Source organism: Bacillus rossius, chromosome 12 (assembly GCF_032445375.1).
Source record: "Bacillus rossius redtenbacheri isolate Brsri chromosome 12, Brsri_v3, whole genome shotgun sequence".
NCBI lineage: Eukaryota > Metazoa > Arthropoda > Insecta > Phasmatodea > Bacillidae > Bacillus > Bacillus rossius.
In genome coordinates, this window is record NC_086339.1 from 29,901,970 (window position 1) to 29,928,988 (window position 27,019).

Sequence of the window (27,019 nt, forward strand, 5' to 3'; positions counted from 1 at the left end):
CTGGCTAAAAACTATAAAATAAGTTATCCCATACAGGTTCCTAACTCCTTAACAGATTGTCGTGATAATGTGTTTGTGAATTTTTAATATATATGTATATATGTGTGTATATAGATATATGTATATACATATATGTATATATATGTGTGTGTATATAGATATATGTATGTACATATATGAAAATACTAGAAAAAGATTTAAAACGAAAAACGTGGGGCGCATGCAATAGATAATTGATGATTGTTTTAGAAACATTTTTGTAAATTGCACATCATCTGTAACTTTACGAAACCTTAGTATATGTAATTTTGCGTTTTTTTTTACAGTAACTTACTGGTGCGAACCAGATTGCGTTAAAAAAAATTGGTGCAACTGTAGATAATGGTGATTGCCAGTAGTTGATCCCAACGAAGTGTCCAGATTGCTGGAACGTACTGTATAAACATTTCCCCATAAGGTTACACACAAAAGAAAAAAATGCAGCCAGATTGGAAAGTGTTTTCGAATTCGCAGTCTTTTGTCTTCGGCGATGTCGGCATTATCTCTCGTAGGAATGTGTTCCACCGACTCGCTTGCATGTTCCTCGTTCATGTAGACGTCTAGATAGAACTTAATCTCACGCGCGATTCTTGTGATGCCGCGTGGCTCTGCAATTTTCCTCCCGACGACAATGGCTTTGGGTTTCGCGGTTACGAAAGCTTTTGCGCTGTGCGGTAAGGGAAGTGGGTCATTTCTTTCGAGCGTGCGGAACGTCCGTCAAACTAAATTTGTACAATCCTTGTAAACTTAGACTTCTCAGTTTTTTTATTATAGTTCTCAAAGAGCGCAGGCTTTCGCGGCCATTGTCTGAAATTTGCTTGGCTTCTGGGTGCTGGCCTGACGATGACTACTGCGAGTTCGACCGAAACTTCGGCGAAAACTTTCGTGAATTTGTAACAAGGAAATGGCCAGTTGCACAATTCTGCTCTTTAACCTGCGGTGTTGTTCTAAACGTTGCGCCAACACGTACTGGAAATACGAGATTCATACGTTTCCAATATACAACAGGTAGGAGCAGTGTCGAATAAATTTTAGATACATTTATTTTGTTGGGTTGGAACGACACGAGTGTCTACAATCGATTGTGACTTGGCGAATAATTTTTTTTTGATGTGATTACCACAAGATAGCAGCACATATAGTAGCTGTCTTATTTTTTTAATTTTTAATAACTGAAAATACATACTGGTATTTAAAAGTTAATACAAAACGAAAGTTGAAAATATGAATAGATTTTGACAAAAAAAAAAGAGCTTTAATTTAATATGGAAAGTAATCATGACGAAATAAAATATTTAAACATTCAAGTAAAATAACAAGGTTTTCATGAATTTATAATACGCGTATTTCACGTGAGAAGAGGTTGTACCACTAGAATAATTTTTTTTTACATATGTTATATATCTGCCATTTTTTAAAAAAATAGTATTCTAATATTTACGTCTGAGTAAAATTTACACGCATAAAGACCGTGAAAATGCCTTGCTGGCGCAGTGTCGATCCAAGATCACTGCCCAATGATCTTCGCTCAGCGCTCACGACGTGGTCGAACGCTGATCAGACCAGCTAACGACTTCTGGCGTAACTGGCCTGTAATACATACGTGCAGTTCCCGGTCCGAGGGGTCGGTTCGCGACGCACGCGTCTTTGTCCTTCGCCGCCGCCGCCGCCGCCGCCCCCGCGCCTTATGTAAAAAAAAAAAAAAAAAAAAGGTGGCGTGATGCCGGCGTCGAGGCTGATCCTTCGGCTCGGCGGCTGCGTGGCAAGGGGGGGGGGGGGAGGGGGAACTCGTAAGGCGAGAGTGGCGTCCAAGGTGAGCGGCTCTCGGTCGCGCCGCGGCTGGTTCGGATGCCTCCTCGCGGGGGGGGGGGGGGGGGGAAAGCCTTCTTTTCACAGACGAGACAGCCAAACCCCGAAGTCCCCCGAAGTTCATGTTTTCTTTTTCCGTATCTTTTGTAGCTGTCCTAACCAAATCAAACCGTCCACAATGTTTTAAAGTATTTATAATGTAGCTAACCTAACCTTATTGACCATTAGTATCCTTTTATCTACACATTTACTTACAATGAACAAAAAAAAAACCCGAAGATGCACGAGCGGACATTTGGCGCTCTCGTCTGTGAAAATAAGGTTTCCCCCCCCTAGGGACACTCGACCACAGTTGTTGGATGCAGTAATACCGTCAGCGGCGTGGGCGGATGGAGGGCCACCTGTGGCCTCCCTTCCGAAGTGTGAAAAAAAAAAAATAAATAAAACAAGGAACAAGGGCTTAAATAAAAAAAAATTGATCAAATCCTCACAAACGGTTGTTTATTTTTTTTTTATTAATAAATGTTTTCGTTTTGATATTGTTAATTATTGTATGGCCGCATGGACACTCCCTCCCCCATTTAAGAGGTTGAATGCTCTTCTCTTATGTGGGATTTCGAAACAGCTCTCTCCCTCTCCCTCTCCCTCTCCCTCTCCCTCTCCCTCTCCCTCTCCCTCTCCCTCTCTCTCCGATGCACTTTTTCTGTTTTGGCTGGATACGCCATCGTTGAGTCAGACATTGCTGTCGTTCCAGCGATGTCCGTGAGGAACTACAGCGACAGTTCTCGCGAAACCTCTCACCAGACATCTACATAATTGCGAGCAGCTTGCGAGTCGTGCAAGTAATCTCGATAACTGTGGAACACTCACCCGTGACATTTTATATTACCGTTGTTTGATTACAAGTAAGTATAGCTGGTGGCAGCGCATTGTTAACGACCGCGGCGAGGTGTCGTTAGTTCTGCAGCAGTGTTCCGTAACCCTCTGGCATTCGTTCAAGAATAAAACTCTTGTCCTAATTTGTCGTCTGTGTTTTTTTTTTGTTAAGTTGTTGACAGGAACGGCTGCAAGTGGTGGTTTTCGAAATGTTGACAAGGTCGCAAGAATGTAGGCTGCAAGAGTACACTCAAACCGGTGGAACTGGAGCGGTTGCCAGTCTCTCGGTGATTTCTTCCAGATGAATTGTTCGATTTTGATAATTTCCTGAGTGCATTGTCGAGAGACCTGCATTGAATTGCATTGCATCTTTAAGAGAAGCGATGGAAAGAATACTCTGGCCAAAAAAAAAAACGCTGCGTAAGTTTTACCCACAGCGGGAGAAACGCATAGCCAAGTAACACCGGCCAAGAACAAAACGATCGAGACTGCGAGTTAACTTGTAGTAGAGTTGGACGGGGAGGCAAGGCCAAGATGTCTGATTATCGCGTCCTGCCACAGTTATCCGGGTTCGATTTCCGTTGAGGTTGAACCAGGAGTTTTTTTTGCAAGTGGGAAACGTTACGGACGTTGCGTGAGCCCTGTGTTTTTTCTGGTTGTATGCATTCCCCCCTCCCCTCACCCACACTCCTTCGTTGTCTCCAATGAACTCTTACGTCGGCGAGAGGTTGAGAGGTATTTGTTCATTCACTGAGAGCTAGGAAAATCATCAGGTAATTAATGCAAGTTACTCGGAGCCTGTAGTTTTAAGTCGAGGCGGTGACGTCATCAACGCAAAGACGTGTGTAACGAGAAAAAAAAATGCAATGAGGTTTGTGTCATATTTTGGTTATTAAATTACTTGCAGAAAACACAGATGGCAGCATCGGCGTTCGATTGCAATGTCTGAACCATTCATAGCACACACGCCTGCACTCTTGTGTACCGGCACACTTGTACAAGTGTTTCAAATATTTTTTCTATCCAACGAAATTTCCTGTCCCTCTTTTATTTGAAGTTTAATTTCCAACTGCGGCCATGTATTCGTAAAACACCCCCCCCCCCCCCCCCCCCGTCCTTGCGGAAAGTACGCGAATTCCTCGTGTAAGTGCATGGAGTCGCGGTGTGACGGAGGCTTGCCTTTCACGCGTGGGCGGGGTTGGCTGCGCCCCATTTACACAACCGCGCGAGGCGCGACGACCACGCGACCACGCGACCACGCGACCGCGCTGCCCCGCCGCGGGCTTCCGCGTTGCCCAACCCGGCGTCTCCGCCGCGTCTGGCGCCTCCCCCTTCCACTCAGTGGCGTGCCCAGGATTTTGCTCTGGGGGGGGGGGGGGTCAGGCAGAAGCCTTTCCAGGCGGGGGGGGGGGGTGTCCGGTGGCCCGCTCGTCCCCGTCCCCCAGGCACGCCCCTGCTTCCACTGCCCTAGCCGCTAGCACTTATACCCTCCTCTCACAGTTCTGTTTTAATCATGCTCTGGAATGTAAATAAATCGAAACTGGAAATTTCTCCCACCCTACCCTGATAGGGAGCATTTATGTGGTAGGGGAATGTAAGAATGCCGGCCGTAGGTCGGAATAATCTGATAACACATTGGTAGAGACCTGCAAAATTCGCGGTTTCGATGGCCTTCAGGATATACTGCACATACCCCTGTACACTCTGGCAAATAACACAAGTTCATTGGCTGCCGACTTGTAAGTCGTCTCAGCTGGTTTGTCTGTGATTCGATCCTTCTTTGGTTGAGGGTTTATAACTGGTTGAGATTCGTCCAGATGAACAGTAAGCCAATAGGAAAAATATCTAAGAGGTATATGTGTTTGAATTCTAGCCTATCACCGAATGAATCCGCGAATTTTGCAGGTCTCTATACGTTGGTTAAAAATTTCAGAGTAATGGAAGCAATACCCTCTTCAATTCCGTGTCTCAACTCTGGAAAACCATTGAGTAGCGGCGGAACGTTTACACCATCTTTTATGAAAAGCCCTAAAGGAAAAAAAAAGTTTCATAGCAAATGGTGAGAACAAATCATAGGATTTGTCGTACGATGGTAGTGAAATAATGTGAGAGATAAAACGTTTAAATAAAGTTTAATTAAATATGCTCATTTTTACTATAAAATGTAACAATTCCGCCAAAATAGTGTCACGTTGACATGTTGCATTTTTTTCTCTTGATAAAATAAACGATTGTAATAAGTTTATCTGAAACAGATGCATTCAGAACAATAAAATTTAATCGGTGAGCATTCATAGTTTAATAAAACAATCAAATGAAATTTAAGTTTTATGATCCATGCACTTTGGTACAAACTTGGTGTGAAAAATAACGACATTGATTGACTTTTAAACTTGAAAATATTTTATTTGTGATGTCGATTAAATTTTAGTTCAATGCTCTTTTAATTTCATGATTTAACTTGCATTTTGGCGTTGTAAAGTGTATGTACGTGCTTTTAGGTGTTATTTCGGTTTTATCAAAATTCCATAGATACTCTTACATAGTGTGAGCGAAGTAGCGCAGTAGTAACACACTGGCCTCATTCCGGAGGACTTGTGTTCAAAGCCAGGTCCTGCTGGCCTGATTCAGGTAACGAAGTGATTCGCCACAGGAAGTGTTGGGATGGTACTTCTTCTGTACCAGGACGTGGCCCGTGTCATTTCCCAACATCCTTGATTAGCGCCATGTTTCTGATGACGTCGCAGTGAGCAGCGACTTGCTAACTCAAACGCTCGACCATACATACGTCCCGAAACTGGCCCGCATTAATTAGTCCATAGCTATTCCAATGCTGTCAAAGGAATTTATGCATAAGTTTTGGCTTAATGTATTAAAAATCCAAGTTTATGGAAGGGGGGGGGGTCGGTACTCAGTTACCTTTCAGGTGTTCGGAACAAGGATTGAAACACTTTTGGTATGAATTTTCTTATTAAAAAAACTATTTTCTCTGAAAAAAATATAAATAGTTTTCAAATAAACAAAATATAACAATCTTTGGCCTGATAATTTAACTAACGATTCGATCTTCTAATATTAAAGCAGGGTTTTTTTTTTTTCGCTGGCGGCTTATGAATTTTACAGTTAATCGTAATTTTTAACTTAATACATTGTTGAGTCATTGTAATATTTTATATTACTTAAAAAAATATATTTTCTCTTTTAAAAAAATTGAGCATTTAAATTAGTTGAATTTTTTGTTTAGTTTAGTAGTTATTTTTTAGTTTTTGTAATATATATAATATAGTTAGTAAATTTTAAATTAACCACGTAGTACTCACAAAAACTTGCTTTCGCGAGTGTTAAAATTCCTGAGAAACTGTGATTGTAATTAGGGACATGCCTCATGTGGTAAAATAAAGTGGCTAATTAAACTGGTGTGTAACGATCTCGTTAACACCGAGGTAATATTTTAGTTTCCGCCGAGGGGCTGACAGGATGAGAACGGAGCATTCACGGAACGAAACGGAAGGGGAAAATCGGGGAGCACCCCGCGGGAAGCCTTTAACGTAATAAGAAACCCGGGGATTGCCCTTAGTGGGAGGCGGGTGAACCCTTACCTGCTTTCTAAACCTCCAGCAAGTGCGTCCGTGTTTGGATCCCCGCGGCCTTGGCTCGGCGATCGCTCTGTTGTCACCTCTGCGAACCTTCGCTGGTCTGTGCGCTTGATCGTAGTTCCGGGGGGGGGGGGGTTCGAGGGGTCAGCTCCTCAGCTCCCCTGGAGTTCGAACTCTTAGGGGGTTCGCTTGCACATGTAAAAAAAAAAGGTGACCGTGAAACGGAAATTATAAATATAATTCCGCCCCCCCCCCTCCTCCCAGGGAATCCAACAGATGTTCTTCCCCCGTGCACGTGAGCATTCAATAAATAAAATAGAAAAAGAACCGGTTTCTGCGGCATTTAAAATTCAGCATCGTTCTCTCGCAAGGACGTTAATTATTGAAATAAACTTCTCACTTCACTAATTAAGGCGAATATTTAATAAACAACGCCCCTGTGTAGAATTTATCCGTCGCAGGAAGTCAAGACTGACAAAATAATAAAATATTTGAACGTGTAAAGTTCACACAAAACTAGCCACTAACAAACGTGGGATTCCGAAAAACGGGAATTGTGCCAGCGAAAAAAAAAATATTAAGAAAAAAAAAACAATTTAGTAAAGTAGTTTTTAGGCTTTTGCGGTCTTTGATGATAAGTTTTATTCTCTTTCGAAGCTGAAGTGGTGTTTGCCGGGTTCCGCTCCGCATTGCATCAGCCATCTTCAGGATTGAGAATCACCCGAGTTGATTGGAAGTCTTGGTGTTCCGCTGGGAATTTGCATGCATTTCATTGCGCGCAGGAAAGCGAGGTGTGAGCTAATGAAATACGTTGCAGTGGGTGTTGGTAATCAGGTGAGAAATAACGGACTTACGTTATCCCAGGGTATTTTCTTCTGTCGCTGAATATCAAGACTTTCAATTCGTGTTTCATAACAAGTTTTCATACTAATTTCTGTCTTATAGCAGTAAGAAGGTTATGGAAGTTTTCACAACTGTATTCACTTGCTCGTAAGTAACTTTTAGTGAAAATCTGTTCATAAAATTTGCAACCAAACATAAAAAGTAATCGTGTAGTTACTGACATTGTCAAGAAAACGAAATAGCCAACATGGCGTGCGACACAGACACACAAGTTGGAGTTCTAGAATTAAAAGTAAAATGAAAGCGCAACAGACATGTATTTAACGGCGAATTGCCATTCCCTGTCAAACCATGTTGATTTTTCGTATTTTCGTGATTACTTTTATTGAAGGAATACACATTTCTAAATTTTTTAACCATATATATCTCATGTATTTGTTTTTCTGCCATTAATATATCAAACATAATATTCAATTGGCATAATATAATAGGTGTAAAAGTCGCTCAAGCAGTGATATTACGAAGACTTGCGTGACTTTGCATAGATATATTACACTTGGTGAATATCTTTTGAAAATTTAATGGTACAGTAACAAATGCATAGAAGGTATTGAGTTACAGTTTTACAAATAGCCCTTAAAAAAAGTAATGACAAAAAAAAAACGAAAATCAACATCACTTGTGAGACTGTGCCTTGAGGTGTCACCAACAGCAAGGTCGTTAGTGAAAAAACCACTCTTATCATTTGCTTGAAGTGACTTGGCGTATGTTTTAAAAACCGAGGTCAGGATGGCCGGGCCGAAATTTCAGTTCATTTCCGTCGGAATTCTAAATTACATTGTCTTCACTACGCCTCTTTTTCCGTTCCTCGGGAAACAGTTCGCCGATCTGGCGATATCCGGACGTGATATGTCATGGACGTCTCAGGAGTTCCGTTGAAATGACCTCGTGTCTGGAGAAAAAAAAAAGAGGATGGGGAGGGGTAAGATGATTCCCCATGTATTTACTCCGAAGAACGTTTATTTTCGGCCCTGGATTCCTCTCTGGTACCCTGCGGTATTTCCGGGTGGTTGCAGGTTAGCTGCACGGGAACCGGGGGCTAATTATAACGCGCGACAAAGACTGCGCTAATTCTTATCGTGCTGAGCGCCTGTGGCGTCAGCTCGGGCGAAATGGCGTGGGGAAGCCTTCTCTTCACAGACGAGAGAGACAAACTCCCGATCGTGCATCTTCGTGTTTTTTTTTGGTTCATTGTAACTCATGATAACTAATGGTCGGTTAGGTTAGCTACATTATAAATACTTTAAAACATTGTGGACGGTTGATTTGGTTAGGATACCTACATTAAAGATACTGTGAAATCATGTAAACTGTTTCCTAGCCCTGGATAGCTACATATTAAAAAGTTATTGGCTAAGCAACCATAAAATGATTTTACAGTATTTTTAATGTAGCTATACTTACCTAATATAACCCAACCATCCACAATGTTTTAAAGTATTTATAATGTAGCTAACCTATCCTAATCGACCGCAAAATTTAATGCCACACCGGTTTATACAATGAGATAGAACGGCGTATGACGTATGAGTAAGCTACATCCCAAATAAATACACCTGTTGTGGTACGGGAAAAAAAGCGAGCATGAACTGCGGGGAACTTCGGGTGTGGCTCTCTCGTCTGTGAAATGAAGGCTTCCCAAGTGGCGTGCGCGTCGAGCGGGAGAACTAGCTGGTGACACATCAGTTCGCTGATTGGGTCGTGTTCTGCTACTCCCGCCCGTCAATCTTTTACCCCTTCGCTCTGAGGCGAATTTAAGAGAGAATCAGTTGCCGTGTCTTGTGTCCTTTACCGATGCCGTCTCAAAAGGGGACTAGGCCTTCCTTGTATTTTGATACGGCTTGCAATAAAGCTTTGGTGCAAATATACATTTTGAGTCGACATGGCATAGGACGTAGCTCCAGGTACTTTTTGAATTCAAACACTTGTGAACGGGTGTGATTATCATGATAGCTGTAGTCGCCGCCTTGAAATAAGTTATTTCGTCGCAGGCGCTTACAGATTAGAGCCTGTTAGTAATAATGTGGTTGCAATACGGTGCAGAAGGTTTGGAAGATTGATTTATGCTTCACATGTTGAGAATGTAATACATAGTTCACATGTTGAGAATGTAATACATAGTTCAAAATTAAAAAAAATATAGCAAAAAAGAAAGAAAAATCCAAGCTGACAAATCTAATTTACTTTAGTCCATTTCAAGGCTACAGTCATCGAAAAACTAGCCGCAAAAGGCTATCCGAATTCATCAAAGAAATACTTTTTCGGCAGTCAGTTGGTTCAATTTTTACACGCTCCAGTTAAATCATTTTACAGTAATAGATAAACATAAGAGGGCTGAAGACAGCAGTTTGCTGGCTAAGTAACTATTGTTACATTTATACTTAATGGAAGCACCACAAACCCCTAAAAAGCCACAATGATGCATGAAAGAACGCGAATTACTCGTCCTTCCACGAAAGGCTGAATCGGTGATGATTCTTTAAGGCTCCGTCTCTCACGCTATGTGGATTCCGGTTTCTACTGTCATTAATTTTTTTTTACGATCTGTTACTAAAATTTTAACGCGATACCTCCTCCTGCATTTGTTGTTCTGCCACAAATATTTTCAACAGATATTCACGTAATAAATAATTTTTTCGAGCCCCCCCCCCCTTTCCCCCCTCCCCCTCCCCCTCCCCCTCCCTATTACTGAATACAAAACTCTTCAAACCCCTCACTATTTTTTTTTTTAAATAAAAAGACTGCAAACCTTTAAGAGATTATAATGTTGTATAAACAGGTCAACACTAAATATTTTTACAGCAATTAAAGAAGCTTTCAAATGTTTCAGTAAAACATAATTTTCCAAAAATTATGACAAAATTTCAGTCTGATGAAGATGAGTTACCCGCTTCAATGAAGTTTTTTTTCCCCCCTCTCCCAGTGGCAGAGATAACTTTTTCTGGCAAGTCAATAACAGTCGTAGCTAACTCGGCACTTGACGTAGTTGGAACAATGAGGAGTTAAAATTTTGAAAACAATGGGGAATTTCGAACGAATTACCTGCCTCCTAACTTTGTTTTTCATCTCTATAGATGACAAATCCCAATATGAAATGAATTTTTCTGACCTTTGTTAGCCTTTTCTTCTTTTTGATGCTTTTCTTTCCGCTTTTGAGAACCTGATTTTATGTCAGTATTCCATAACTTCCTGGAAACATTTAGCACATTGTATTTTATGTGACTTGTATTTTTAAATAAATAGATAAAATAAAAAAAAAGTGGCGCGTATCGATGCGCTTAACAAATCTGCTCTCAGCTTAACAAATCTGCTCTCATATTTTTAACTCCGAATATCAAACTCGATGTATATTTAATATGAAACGTAACATATATTTTTTAAGCTACCTTATTAATTATCTGCATGTTTCTTGCCTGAGATTTCGAATCTTTGTATTTGCAGGTCATTTAAATAACGTTCCAAATAAACCGAAGATAACTGGATCGAAAATAAATACACAAATATACATACCTACATACGCTCACGCTGTTTAATGTATGTAGTAAATTTAAATATAGTTTAATTATTAATTACTACTGCAGCTGGCATTGTAAGTGTTACAATTATCTGTGGTTGATGTGTAGTGGATAAATGTACAAGTTATCATGTAGTAGTCTCTTTTCTGAACTAATGATATCTTTGACATTGCATATGTACTCCTTTGTAATTTTTTACAGTAATATAACAAACATGATAAAGATTTATAATGGTAACGTCATTCTGTGCTACTAAATTGCTTATTAACACTACGGCCTTTAATATGGATAATTAAAGTTGAATGTACTATAATTAGCTTTTAAATGATAGGAAACAATTATAGATAACTGGTGTATATTTACTATTGCAAGAAACAAATCGTATGCACTATAACACACAAAACACAGCATTAACCCTTGACCCACATATAACACTATAAATATCAGACCTTAACCTTACATTCATATTCCCTTAAATTTACAATACTATCCTAAATATACACACAAAACATTCAAACAATAATTATAGCCGTCTCTGATAGTTTAAATGTACTGAAAGTAAACAATTTAAATCAGCTATCTATATTTAGGCTGAACAGTAATGAAACAAATGTTCTGACAGAATTTAATATTCGCGAATTTTAGGGATGAGTTCCTTTTCACTACTTCTGGTCTCAAACTCGGCAAGTCTGAACGTAATTACTATATCTTTAGTTAATTTGACAGATTATTTGCTGCATAAATAGTCTAAAACAATATCTGATCAGCAATTGAATCTTTAACAACTTCTATAAATTAAATAGGTCGACAATTTTCTCTATTATATTCCCAAATCCGGAAGGCTTCTACAAAATAGTTTAAATAAGCTTACCAGAAACATTCAGTATGATAAATATAAGCCAAACCATCAAGCATACATAAATGGCTTTATCATTTGATATCTCTTGGAATGCTTGATCAATTAACAACACTTTTATCACGCAATGACACTAAAGCTTTGGGGTTTCTGACAAACAATAGCTATATATGCTATTAAGACTGAATCACAGTAAACTATTTATAACACTAAGTGAATATCTGATAAAAAATATTTCTGGAGAAACAACAAATGCGAAGGAGATGCCGAGTTATAATTTTAGAAATGTTCCTTAAGTAAAAGCAGTGACGAAAAAAAAGAAAAGAAAAAAAAGCCTCTGTGTGAGGCTGAGCCTAAGAGTTCTTTGCTACTATTCGGCAACTCAACACAAAACGTCTCGGTCGACGAATCGATGGAAATGACCATATTGGGGCGGCAGTAGCTTTGAGAGTAGCTTTCCGACCGCCGACCCATCAGTCATCAGCGTAGAAGATGAACAGTTGACACCGAGTATTAGCCGGCAACTTGAATGCCAGGGAAATAAAGAAGGTTCACATTTGAGTGAATCAGCCGTGGTTTCCTGCGTCAGTTTTTTTTTAAGCACAGGGAAAACTTGTAGGTCTTAACGGTGGTTTATTTCACGCCAGGTATTTTTTATTCCCGTTAGTCCCTCCCTCCCCCGCAATTTTCTGGCGAAAACGGGAGATTTTCGAGAAAACCCACTGCCAAGTTTTCCACTTGCGAATTATACGAGTTCTGATCTCGCCGGGAATCGAACCCGGATCGGATTGGTAGTGATAACCAACCACTCGACCTTCATGTTTTATAAACTTTAAAGTCTCCACATTGACACATTTTGTATTTGGGTTTCTACGTTATCACATAGAAATAAATTTTTATGGCCCACTTTATAACGGATTTGTTGGCCACAAAACTTGCATATAAAAATAAATGTTTGTGTGTTCGTCCTCTAATGCGTTCGCGCATCGTTCGTCGGAGAGGTTTAGAGAAAACCACCCCTTGAAGCAGAATTTAATTATTTTTGAAGAAATTTCACAATTGCATCGTAGATGCTTTCTTCGTCTCCATGGCAACGGGATATTGGATTGTTGATGCCTTCTTCGTCTCCATGGCAACGGGAATTGCATTGCTTGATGTTTTTTTTTTTTTTTTTTTTTTTTTTTCCATTCTAGTCGCGTCAGTGGAGTACTCGCGAGGAGGGGACACGGATAATGAGCATCGCGAGTGTGTTATGCCTATGTAGACTTCCGAAGCGAAGCGCGGGCACATCAGCTAGTTGCCGATGAAATCTTACAGGCAGGGGCGTAGCCAGGTTTTTTTTTTAGGGGTTCAAACCCCCTCCCCCCTACCTTAGCACCAAATCTTTAATTAATTTCTTATTAAACACTCAAACAAATTTCATATTAAAATTAATAAAATTTTCACCATTACAATATTTAAATTTAAGAACCGAAAACTGCTAAAATAGCAATATTTTACATCTTAAAATCCCCCCGCTTTAATACGGGGGGTGGGGGGGGGGAAACATGCTTCTTAACACCCCCCATACACAAATCCTGGCTACGCCACTGCTCACAGGTGGCCATTCTCCACGTTCCCGCGCCGCTGATGAATCGGTCGCGCGGATGTCGCGATGCCGACCCCCCCGTGTGGCCCACCTGTCCGCCCCCGACCGCAAGAACCGGCCTCGGGACCAGGGGTCACCACCACCACCACCACCACCACCTACCTACCGCAAGGCCTCGTCCGCCGCTCGCGCTCTCGCCTTCGCCGTTATCCCGTCTGGGGGCCGTCGCGAGGTGCCGCCCGTCCCGTTCCGCGTCATCGTTGTACATTTACGTTTAACTTTGTTAAACTCGTTGACTTTTTGAGTGGCAGAACACCAAGAAAATTATATATAGATATAATCGCACTGTCAAAGTAATAGCTTTGAATATACATATACTGTATAGAAGTCGCGAGTGGATAGGATTTACTCTACTTTTTTCAGAAGCGTATGATGAGCAGCTTGGGAACTTCACCGCTGCAGTGCGCTGCCGTAACGCCCTGTATCGTCTTAGTTGTTATTTACACGTTAGAGCGCAGAACTGTCGCCCGCTGTCATTCCCCGCACCCCTCTTCCATCATTCACTGCAGCTCGAGGACGTTCAACGGGAGGGGGAAGGGGTGTTTGAAGAGTTTGACACTTGTCCGCTAGGGACCACCACAAGTCTATGCCCTAGAGATGGTGGCGATTGCGGCGGTGAATTAACCAACTACCTCAAAACCGTATTAGAAATTTTAACCTGGGCTGGCGACTTCTATACAGTATATATATTCAAAGGTAATAGAGCCATATCTAAAAAAAAAAGTGAAATTGAGTTAAGATCGCCAATGGAAACAACATCTGCCAATCTTACCAATGTAATAAGGCCATACCTGAATTTTGAAAAAAAATAACAGTGAAAACACGATGTTGCTATGGACGCAAGTCTGAAATTTAACCATGTTATTGCAATAATATAGCCTCTTGTTTGATTGTGTAAAGTTACTACTTTTGACATGTGGCCGTATTACTTTGACAGTGCGAAGCATACGTTTTGCACAATTAGCTGGCAAAGTTGAATATTTTAAACGTTTTTGTGCAGTATGGATAAGGAGAACCAAATGGAACAAATAACTTGAAAATGTTTGGGTTTAAAGGCAAAGCTGGTGGATACTGCGTAGTATGGTTTGAATTTTAAATTAAATTTAATTTTATTTGGTGTTTTAGAACATCGAAGAAGTCCTTAGTTTATCTCAGGTGAATTCATCGTTGTTACTGGGCTGTATAATTAGTGTGCTCGCGTATCGTCCGACTGTTTAGCCCTGCAGTGGTCATGGACGTCTACTTGGCTGAATGTACCTGTTTTTTTAATCATTTATCGGGTCTGTTTTTCTTCTTCAATTTGAATAATTTTCTTTCCTGGATTCAATACCTGGCTGCTCTGTCTTTACACCTTGTCTAGACGAGATGACACGGTGGTAAGACGCTGAACTCGCCTTCAGTTGGAACCGGGTACGAATTCCAAGCCATTTTTTTTCCAAAGGATTCTGAAATTCTCAGGAAAATGCAGGGATTTTTTCCCGCCTTGATTGTTCATAGTCGATTCCTTCTCCAATATTCATGTAGTGAATGTTTACTTCATTAATTGCTTTACCATTCAACTTAAGGCTCAATGAAAAAAAAATAGTGCGTGGAGTCTGCGCGCGACAGAAGTGAGACTTATAGCTTATTAGTAGGGGCAGGCAATTTTCGCGAAAAAAAACCCGAACGTCTATTAGACTGCAACAAGGTATACCCGCTCCAGCGGTTTCTTCCTTGTGATTGGCGGCCGTCTGCGAGAGAGGTCGTCGCCTTGTTTTACCGAGCCACTCAGGACGCGTTTGATTCCGCACTGACTTCATGTGATTGGTGTTGTCACAATCGACATGTACCTGAAAGAAACTCACCCAGTCACGAAACACATACAATGCTACAGTGTTTTAACTTTCAGCAGGTGTGGGAATCTTTTCGCGAAATATGCATGGCCCTACTTATTAGGTATAGGGTGAGATAAATTATTAGTATTTTTTATTGAACAAGAAATAATTAATAATAGTAAGAATGCGGGTATGATCTCAAATAAAAAAAAAACCTTTTCCACTTACTTTACTATCGCATCCGTTCACTGGCACTTTTTGGCGCCTTTTTCCGGCGGTTTATTTCCACGTTTTTGATAATACCTCTTGTCTGAAGCTCTGCACACTGTATGTGCCCAGGTAGGCGGTTACCTTAAAACTATTTTTCATAGAACTTTCAACTGCCCTAAATACCACCGAATTCATTAAAAAAAATTAGACGCTAGACTACTAGTGTAAATGTGTCTGCGAAATATTTATATTTTGTACTGACTGGTTGTTCGGAAGCTTAAAGTCTATTTTTTTTTTTGTTTATTGCAGGTTGTGCGTTGCAGATGTACGTCGATGTGTTCAGTTCTCCTGATGTTCGGAAATGTGTGCACGTTGTAGCATGATTGATCTGCCGGGCTAATTCAGGTATTTTGTTCCTTTTGTTTTAGCAGAAGAACGGCAAGAACCCCACCGTACAGTTCCTAGGAAACGAAGGGGTGAGTGTTGCTCATTGTGTTCTCTCTGCGTATGTAAAGAAAGGGGGGGGGGGGGAAGTCGGGCTCGACGGTTGATCCCAGCGAGCTGGTAAGCTCTAGGAGTCTAGGGGAAGGAGTCGTCATTGTCTGATTTACCCCAGCTGCGGGAAGAGTCAGTCAGGTAGGCCGTGCCTCGATCGACAATGCTCCCAGCGACTCCCCCCCCCCCCCTCCTCTTTCAGCTGTATCCTGCAAACAGGGTCCAGCTTCGGTGGCCGGGGACGCACCACAACGCCGAAATACCACAACGCCGAAATGCCAAATTGACCACAACGCCGACAGCTAGAAAACTGCTGTGTACCACAACGCCGAAATACACTAACGCCGAAAAATGCCATTGCAGGACTGCCACGAAGGTTAGGTTAGACTAGGTTAGGTTAGACTAGGTTAGGTTAGACTAGTTTAGGTTAGACTAGTTTAGGTTAGACTAGTTTAGGTTAGACTAGGTTAGGTTAGACTAGGCTAGGTTAGACTAGGCTAGGTTAAGTTAGACTAGGTTAGACTAGGCTAGGTTAGACTAGGCTAGGTTAGGTTAGACTAGGATAGGATAGGTTAGGCAAGGTTAAGTTAGGTTCGGTTATATTACGCTAGGTTAGGTTAGGTAAGGTAAGGTTAGGTTTGATTGTGGTATTTCGGCGTTAAGGTACATTTAAGAAACACACACAAATTCATTCAGTTGTTATTTCGGCCGTGCTGACGATCTAAAATCTTTCATGTGTAACATCTCAGCTCTTGGTGTATGGCATTCGGCGGGAGTAATTTCCATGTCACAAAGCCAAAAGGAAACTTTTTAGTATTAACGGTTTGGTGAATTTTTTTTAAACAAGATTGACCTATTTACCTTGTTTAAAATAGGTCCAAAGCCAGGGTTTAGTATATTTTTTTCCCAAGTCTTTTACTCTTTGATCGGAGCCTTTTCATTATATAGTTTAAAATTTCTGTCTGCAAATGGAGTCGACGTAGCTGCTCCGGCAGCGAATCCCAGCGGCGGGTGTGGGAACTACGTGTGATGCGGGTCGAGAAATCTAGTTAAAAACACAATTTGCGTCCATATTTGTCACGCTCGGCATTATTTTTTGATTTCTACGTAAAATTTTTGTGTCCCGAGTTTCGTATTACAAGTGTTTTTGCAACATCATGACACATGGATTTGCTTGTTACCAAAATTATAGGTTATGTTACACATCTCTGGCGAGTACTGATGTACTCACATTTTTTAAAGTTTATAAAATTGTAATGGAAGGCATTACAAGCTATAAATTTGTATGGAGAATTTCCCATGCATATATCTCATACATTCAACTACTACTCTGATTCTGGATTGAGGCCACGGAAATTGGTGTGTCCGACGTTCCGGCATGCCTTAGGGCGATAAACGGCTGTCTGTTGTGTGGCTACAGTAGTTACATATGGTAATTCACAGCCGAGCTCTGATTGAAGTACTGTATGTAGTTAGAGACTCCATCCACGATATTCTAAGCTCGATATTTAAATAACTGGTCTAAATTTTGTTTAGGAAAATTAAAGTTAAATTAAAAGGACATTTACAATATATTACCTTCTCCAATATATTTTATGCTTTAATGCCTTCCATTGCATCTTTAGGAACTTTACTTTTTTTTTTTTTTTTTTTTTTTTTTTTTTTTTTTTTAACAATGCTCCAAGTAACCAGAACTTTTCGTGTGTGTGTCTCTTCACATCTGTTCACGTTTCGCCATAGGCTGTGCGAGGCCGTAGTCCATGCAGCTCGTAACAGACAGCTCTCTCCGCTGGCAGATAGCATCCTAAACATTAACTAACTCAAATTAAAATATTGGGATGCGTACATTGAAAAATCAACTGTCAATCATTTTTGTTTTGTCCTAGTTAAAAATTTAAATTTCTTTAAAATGCGTTCTGTTCTTACAAGTTTCTCTTAATTGCGATGATGCGTTTTGTTTATTTATATTTACATTAATTTGGCGTTATTCGTTACACTTTTGTGCTTAATATACTTCTTGTTTGTATCAAAAGGTTGGCGTTTTCAGTCATTTTTAATGATATCCCGACAAGGGAAGATATTGTAGACAAAAGGCCATGGTTCTATAGACAAAATGCACACCATAATGGTAACGTAATTCTTAAATACATGTATTTTGTATCGAACGATACTCACAAAACTAAAGAGTACCCAGTTACAAATTCAACGTGTTTTTGTAATCTTCAAAATATAAATATGTCATTTACTTAATTTTAACTAATTATTTAGGCGCGATCATCAAACAAATATTATGAATTATAGCAGATACCTGCGATACTTGTTATTAATATTTTTTATTATTTCAATGTAAATAATTTGTGGTGAAATTATTTATTTATAGTATATGGTTACGTTCAGGGCATTTGAGAGGCTCATGTAATTAAATAAATTGAGGTAAATGATCTTTGAAACTCATAAAATTTATTTGAAAAATGTTATCACCTAGTTGGAGTGATGTGAATGCTTCCGAATTATAACCTGTCAGATCACAAATGACTAATTTAAACATGGCATTCGATATAAAATTAAGCAAGTAACAGAAAAAGTGTTAATCCCCCCCCCCCCCCTCGATAAGTGAAGGCTTTTTTTTTATGGGTAGTGAATTAGTAACAAGCTTGGTTTCTGTTTTTGCAAACTGAAAGTGAGAAGAAGGCCCAAGAAATCGAGTTCCATCTGAGGTGACAAGGGGGCAGAGATGCTCGTTTAGTGATTGCGATAGTTTAGCCCCGACCAAAGATCCAGATGGGCCTGGCTTACACGAGTACTCTCGTTGCATGCGCGCAAGGAAACTAGTTCCAGCCGTTGCCTTTCATTTTCTCGTGCATTGTCCTGGCCGTTACAAGATCATTATCCGAGCGGATTGCGCAGGTATGGTTCTTCAAGTACCTTTTGTAAATACAGATTGTCAGTCTTCGTTATCATCACAAAATTGAAAACACTGCGTATCGGAACTACGTGGCGTGACCCTTGATAAGATCGATCGCATTTGTGATGTAAATACGAACAGTCGTTACGAATTCAGTTCGGTCAAACACCTACGCCGAAAGCTGAAAACTGATCGAGGAAATTGTTTCCTTGATTCGCGGATTGCTTTATGATAAATACAAGGCGGATGAGGTAGTGCAGCTATCATAGATGGCGTATTTTGTTTGTTTATATCTGGGAAAACTTGTTTAAGCTCCTCTATTCATAAAAAGTCTTGCCCTTCGAGGGTGATCCCCGTCAAAGAGGTTGTGTGCAACGACGATTCGCTCTGCATTGCAGCTGACACATTCACGATCGATAACCGTGGGTTAAAGGCAGTCTTGCGCTTAGAGGCGATACCGCGCTGGACGCACCCGCAAGCGTCGCACCTATCATCCCGCCTCACAAACAAAGGTACATTCCTGATTAGGAGGTCTTCTTCAACGGTACGTACCACTGCGGTGCGTCTCAACTTCGAAAGCCAAGATAGGTTATCAGACAGTGTCACGAAAGCTTGTAATCTCATCTGTTAATCTCGAGTTTGTGAAGTTAGGTTGGGATCACAAAGATTCGGGAAACGACCAGGTCAGTAAGTTAAAAGTTAAAAGTAAATAGGTTTTTGTATTTGAATATTCCTACATTTGAAGTTACTCTTATTTAACAAAAGTGTTTCCATCTATTTCATACTATGCATGTCGACTCAAACCAAATCATTGGATAGTGTTGATTATATATATATATATATATATGTGTGTGTGTGTGTGTGTGTGTGGGTGATACAAAAATACATATACCTTATTATAATGGCATACGAAAAGGTTACCTATGGAAGTTATTATTTTGGTTTAGTTATCATGAAGTAGATTGCACTCTCGTACCCTTTTGTCTAAAATTCTTTTCATTGTGAAAAAAAAAAATTTCGTTAGTGAGCGACTGATGTTTATTTAACATACACTTGAATTTGAAATTTCTGTCATAGCCATGTAAATAATTTGTCAGTCTGCATTATTATTTTTTATTGCTAGGGAGCGCATAATATTCTACGAGCGTCAGAGATGTTGTACAAATGTGCTGCGTGTGCTGGGAACTTGCGTAACGTTAACTTCTTTTCAGAAATGCCACGATGGTGCCAAGATGTTCTAATTCGAGAGTTCGCAGGAAAGCCGACTAGCTAACGGTTCGTGGCGTGTCTCGAACGTAACCATAATCGGAAGCGCGCGTAGGTGACACGGATACAACCTGCCCCAACTTGCTTCTGCAGGAGTCACGGGGAATACTTCACCCCAATCATTTAAATGCCACTAATATTTCCATTGACTGAAGTCCTTCCCTTCGTTTTACTGCCCTCCAACAACGAACATTGATTCGATCGATGCACTGGGTTACCGCAGACAGAAAAAAAATCACGAGGGGAAAACTCATGGAATGGCTCCAAAACCTGGAAAACACTGGGAAATTAAACAACATTTTAGTGATCAAACTAGATGAGTAATTTTAAACACAAGTGTGTTCCTGTTGTCTTAAAAATAGACTTTATTTTTTATCAAAAATTATGTGTCGTAGAAAAGCTATCAGTTTTCGACATTAAGAGAAGTGAAACAATCAATGAAGCAACTGTATTTATTTAATGATTTGAAGTACAATCAAATGTCCATAGCTTTTCACACTGTCTCAAATAATAACGCGTTGTTTCAAAGTTTGATAAAATTTAGTGATTTTATATTGTAGATTAATAACGTTGTGTCGAAAACGATTTTGTGGTAAATTTGACATTTTATGTTTGATTGACATGTGTTTCAATAAGTATTTGTATTTAATACATTTATGTTATCTTGCAAGATTGATCGATACAGAAGGAAAAAAAGTTTGTTTTGGCAGGGAAAAGAGGAAAACTGAAGGATGTCTCGGATAGTAGCATGAGAAGCATTCCTTCCCGTTTTGTGAAATGAAATACCTTTTATTGTACAAAGAGAGTGGATTTTTTTTCCATGGAAAATCTAGCGTTTGTGAAGGCTTCTCGCGTCTACCGCGCCGCCCAAACCAGTTTCTTATTCGGCCAGAACCGCAGCTGGGTTGTCATGACAATAGTCGTGATCCGGGCATCGAACCGCGGGCCCGCGAATAGTTCCCGTCCGTTGTTAACGTATGGAATATAGGTCGTAATTGCCATTAAATAAATTATTTTATATGATTTCATTTTAATGTAGCGGGACAGCACTCGAATGTGGCTTGATTTTGCGCTGTGTTAGCTGCAAATATTATAATTCAACTGCGTTAAAAGGACGTTAAATAAACTAATCAGATTTGTAGACTCGTTGGACATAATATATATATATATATATATACATTTTATAAATACATTTAAAATTACAAATGCTTCAAATGTTATAAGAGTATGTAATAAAAGCAAATAATATTTTTTTGTTAAAGTTGTGAAATATAATTTGTTACATCCCTTTTTAGATCACGTGTTTGCAAGACGGGATCTTTTGTATAAAGATATTTAATTGCCAGTTTTTTTTAAATTTAAGGGTAAGTCAAGAGTATTATGTCGACTGAATGTATCGCGTATTTGTGAATCAGTATGCTCGGAAATATGGCGTTGAAAACTTACGCACTCAGTCCATGGGCTGATTTTCGAATACATATGGATGCGTCCATAGCACACACTTCCTTTCATCCCTTAGCAAATGCAGCCATAATGTAAAGGACACATTTCTAAGGGGTGGATGGTATCCGAATACTTTTACTGTTGGCACCACTTGTTGACAGTTGGTCGTACCAATGTGCACGCACCAATTTTGAGTCGTGATATATACTGAAATTCAGAAAAACGTAAATAACTACGAACATTGGTAAATACAATTAAAATGTTTTAATGTAACGTGGATGTTATGGTTAACGATCAAAATAAAAAACTTATACTGAGCAATAAATACCTTATATAAGTTTTAAGTTCACCAAAGGTAATGCTTTTGTTTACGTTTTCCCTTTTCTCAATTCAAGTTATAAACTATTTTTTAGGGTTTCAACAAATCTAATGCCAAAACTCTGAAGCAATATTATTTACAAACAAAATAAAAAAAAACTGTTCCGAAGCTAATGGACGCAGAGAGGAATCGACATCCCCTCTGTGATTCGGAAGCAACGCAAATATAACCGCGTCCACTACGATGCACTTGTAGTGGTATCCATTAGGCTGGTGTTCGGAAGCAGTAATGTCTGTACGTGCCTGTGATCCACGTTTATCGACTTTAAGAGGGCGGTTGTGTAGCTGGGGAAGCCTAAGATGTACATCAAGTTCTGTCCCTGCCCGAACACGCCCGAATATTCACATTCGGCCAACCTCGGGTATATTTATATATATTTATATTTCTCTGTTTATTTTAATGTAGATATACTAACCTATCTAACCGTCCATAGTGTTTTAAAGTGTTTTAATGTAGCTAACCTAACCGACCAAATTTTAATGTTTGAATTCATTTTTCCTGCGCAAAAAATAAAACAAATCCCGAAGTTGGCCGAAGGAGAATATTCGGGCGTGTTCGGGCAGGGACAGAACTTGATGTACATCTTAGGCTTCTCGTGTAGCTGCGCGTCGTCGAGTTGCGAGCGCCGGCCGCCAGGCGCGCTGCGATCTGCGCCAACGATGACCAAGGTTGGTCGCGCGGGAGGGGGAGGGGGGGAAGTCGTTGGCTGGCACCCAGCGCCCAGGCGGTCTTACCGGTTCACCTGGGTCCTGGATGAAAGTTGCGCTCCGGCCGGGATCAGGTCTTGACTCGCACCGTGCGGCGCGGCAGGCGGTGTCTCCTGTCTCCTGCTTTATGCACCCACTTCACGCACTTTGACTTGGTAGTGGTGACCGTCTACACAAGGGAAGCCTAAGATGTACATCAAGTTCTGTCCCTGCCCGAACACGCCCGAATATTCACCTTCGGCCAACCGAAGCTATACTAACCTAACTAACCGTCCATAGTGTTTTAAAGTGTTTTAATGTAGCTAACCTAACCGACCACTTAATATTTGAATTCATTTTTCCTGCGCAAAAATAAAAAAAAATCCCTAGGTTGGCCGAAGGTAGGGTTACCAGACACTGATAACAAAAAAGGAGGACATTCACCTCGAAAAAGGAGGACATTTCACTAAAAAAGGAGGACAATATATTTTTTTTTCTAAAAAACCCATGAATTAATTACAATAGAGTACGATATTTTACAATGTTTTGGCATTTAATACAGTTTCAGTATGAAGAATCAAACAAACTACGCATATACAGCATATTAAAAACACGTGCTTCTGCATGTGCTGCTACCTGTCAAGCTGTCATAGAACTACTTAGGGTGACTGCGGACAGCGCATTAGCGCGCACCGCGCGCTTTACTCAGAGTGTAACTGCAGGAATTATCTCACTTTATAAAAAAGCCGGACATTTTGGAGCATTAAGGAAAATCCGGCCGGACGCAAAAAAAAAAATACATAAAAAGGAGTACATGTCCTCCTTTTGCCGGACGTCTGGTAACCCTAGCCGAAGGTGAATATTCGGGCGTGTTCGGGCAGGGACAGAACTTGATGGACATCCTAGGTTTCCCGTCTACACAAGCCCACTTTTGGCACTAAGCAAAGTCCGCTGTATGTTCATAGCTTGCTTAATACTGCGTCATCACTAAAACAGTTATATATTTCTCTCTCGACCAATTGAGCTCAGAACGCCGCACTACTGCGTTGTATCTTGAGAACGTTATTTAATAAATAATAAAATGCATGTGTTGACTAGATGTTTCAAATATTATTTTCATGTTTTTTTTTTAAATTTCGCATAACAGTTACGCGGCTAAAGTAGCTCATCATTAACGATATCCAGGATGTTTATAAAACTGGTATCGCAAAATGTACTAAACTGGGTGGGATTGTAGTATAGAATAAGATAGCGTAGGTAGTAGACGTTTGGTATCGTGTTCTAGACTAGATTAGGATATCAAAAACGTATTTTGCGCAGAACAAGCATGAGAATGTTCCCCGCCTAAAATCCCTATGTTTCCGCACTTGTCCCTTAAGAATGCAGGGGTGGTCTTGACGCAAGCGCCGCCATGTTGGTGATTACATCAATATTGTTAAGGTATCGAAATCCATACTAGTCCCAGTTACGCTATAAACATCACGGCGCGCTTTCTGAAGGAGAAAAAGAAATACATTTCTGCATTTAATTTCGAAATTCCTAGTCTGAAAAAACTAATAGTTCTCTTTTTTATTATACACTATAAACTTCAGGAGAATTAATTTTTCGCAATCTTAAAACATTCAAAATAAAGGGGAAATTGGGTTTAGTTGAGGTCCATTGTAGCCAAACCCCTGTGTTTGCTTTGTGTTGTGTATGTGCTTATCGCTATAACTAATCCATGCGTAAGTGTTTGTACAGGTTGTACCACTGCCACAAATAAGCCTTATGCCACGATTGAAGGTTTCGTGCAAGCTCCCAACTAAACTGCTGCCCGAAGCCTTTTTGCTATCAGCCATGGACGTTACCTATCACTAGATAACTTACTTCACTCACATCGCGTTGTCGAGTTAATTCATTGCGCTAAGTAGTAATCGCCATCCTGAGTAACTGGGACTAAAGAAAACCGGGACAATCGAAAATCTGAATAATTCTGTTAGTATGGGTAATTAGCAAAACACAATCCTTAAGTAAGTAGGAGTACCGTTTATTACAATTAAAAAAATTAAGTTTTGTAACAAAACATACCGAGTATACATGTGCTATATTGTTTACAAGTCATTAAAAAATATAAAAATGAATTCTCATATAATTTATTAATATAGGATTTGTCCACTTTCTTCAGTTTCAAACATATATGGCGTTCTAACGAAGCACGGTCACACAAACGTTATATCATTAATAGTTCAGCTGGAGTGGTGTCTGGCTGACGCTACAAGTATGCCGTGATGTTTGTCAGCTGGTGCACTATCTTAAACCCAACAAAATGGGGTGTGGCTGTGTCATGGACACGGCCGTGTGTTGTACGTGAATACGTGTACGTAACAGGTAATATCTTCTATACAAAAAATAAAATACGCTATTTTTATTTTATTTTAACACCATATATATTCACTGTAACTATTTTACACTAATGTTTTATATATCCAATCGACAGATTTTGACGAGAGCTGACAATTGAAACCTAAAGAACGTCGTAGCTTCTCCCAGACTAAAGTTATACTAAATGGAAATCTCGAAACGCAGCAAAATGACCTCAAAATGGCGGCTCTTCCCCCTCCACAGCGCGCGATGCGTCACGGTCCTCTTAGCGCAACGAATTATTTGATCCTTTAATTAAATTTTGGATGGAGATGGTAGATATTGTAGCTGCAACATCAAACTGTATCCCCCGGTTTTGTTATCATTGGTTTTTTGAATTGCCTCCCACTATGGAAGCATTTTTAAAGACGGATTCATATCAAAAAGTGAATATTTGGCGTACGTTTTTGCTAACGGAGTTAAAAATTTATGTGAAATTTAATAAAATATCTACATATCTGATATGGATTATCCGGAGATGTGGAGCAACGAGGGCCGGACTCTTGAAGAGTCGGGTCCTCGGGAGGCCGTAATCGCTCGGGCGGTTGGGGTCGTGGGTTCGAGCCCACACGCCGGCTTGGCTCACGTCGACACAAGAGGGAGGCACTGACGAGCCCCCACTGCTCAAGCTATCCGAGTGGTGTCTATTTACTGAAATCATTCAAGAATGCGCTGCGGGCGAGTGAGCAGTTCTAACTTCTTTAGGAGGGCTCATGGCCAGCAAGCATATTTTTAGGATAATTGTTTGTCATAAAATGCGTGGTTAAGATTCCTGAAAGCGCTCAAGTTACTAAAACAGATACACACCCCTGACTAGGCGGGCCCTTTAAGCATCTACGCGTAAAACCGTGCAACGTAAAATCACATAGAAAAGCAATTAAAAAATAAATATAAATTATTATACAACAATGATTTCCGCGCAAGAACGTTATGATTAATAATATCGCGTTTTTTTTAAATTTGTAAAATAAAAACAAGATCACTGTGGATTAGACATGGATGTAGATCAAGCGCTTCTTAATCTGTGCAGTAGAATATTTGTGAGGCTATCACTGAACGGCTTGTTAGCCAAAATTAACTGTCGAAACTTGCGTTATGGTGGACAAAGCTTGTGCGTTGTTGAGATTTATAAAGCTAAGGGCAATTTGTGTGTCCGTATTTCAATGCAGTCGGTGTGTGATATTTCTGTACTTGTGGATTTTAGATATGTACTGCACCAAATTAATATTTAAATGTAACAATAAAAATGTCTCTCATCGCCATTTGTAAACAACCTCACGCAATGGCCTTTTGACATCAGATGATTTCGACAGTTAGGAGGGCAAATGATACGCCAATGTTAGCCTCATGCGCAGACGTTCAGAATCGGTCTGTGACATATCATTGATAAATCTATGCCAATCTCTTAACTTCATCTTATATCTCTTGGAGCGGCATCCAACGATAATCTAATTGGATAAAGAAAATTACGCATCTAGCCAGGTTAAAGAAAATTACGCATCTAGCCAAGTTAAAGAAAATTACGCATCTAGCCAAGTAAAATGTTTGATTCTTAGATGGTGAAACATACTTACGTATGTGTGGTATATGTATGTACATGTGAAATTGCAATAACAAAGTAGAAGTGTTGAAACTTTTTAGTTCCGCAAATGAGCAGCGCGAAAGCGGCGCTTCATTTGTGTGTTTGTACGGCGTGGCTGAAGATAATTAACTTAGGTGTTGGGTTAATGACGAGAGGTTGTTATCTTCTCACGTCCTCGTTCGCTTGTGTGTGTGTGTGTGTGTGTGTGTGTGTGTTCGCACGCGAGACGCCGAGACGTCTGCTCGCTTCAAAGAGTCAACGCGACCGCGCGAGCCATCTTTTGCCTGCCTCTTAATTGGTCGACAATTAGGACGGCAGTTCCTTCTGTGATGGGAAGTGTGTCGTAGGAAGCGTCTGCGTTGTCCCGTGCACGTTTTATATTTGGCGTGCAACATGTGGGGGATGACTGGTCCATAATTTTGACATATTTTTTTTTCTATTTTGTATCGTACAAGTTTAAAACCGTGTTAAATGAAAATCTGGAACGATACATAAGCCCGTTCAGGGCTACGCCTTACATACGGTGTGCAGAGCTTCAGGAAAAACAACGCGATTTCAAAACTACTCGAGATATCCGAGTGGGGGTCTGCTTACGAA

At 40.2% G+C, this 27,019-nt stretch overlaps 1 protein-coding gene across 2 annotated transcripts in view; it reads left to right on the top strand.

Annotated features, from left to right (window-relative positions):
- Window positions 1-27,019, top strand: part of LOC134537787 (RNA polymerase II elongation factor Ell) — a 193,605-nt gene that overhangs the window by 89,271 nt on the left and 77,315 nt on the right. Inside the window, exon 2 of one of the 2 annotated variants that reach the window (XM_063378588.1) lies at window positions 15,695-15,742. In XM_063378588.1, the coding sequence (XP_063234658.1) occupies window positions 15,695-15,742 (48 nt within the window). The remainder of the gene's footprint in view (window positions 1-15,694; window positions 15,743-27,019) is intronic. The other variant, XM_063378589.1, reaches the window with a different exon arrangement.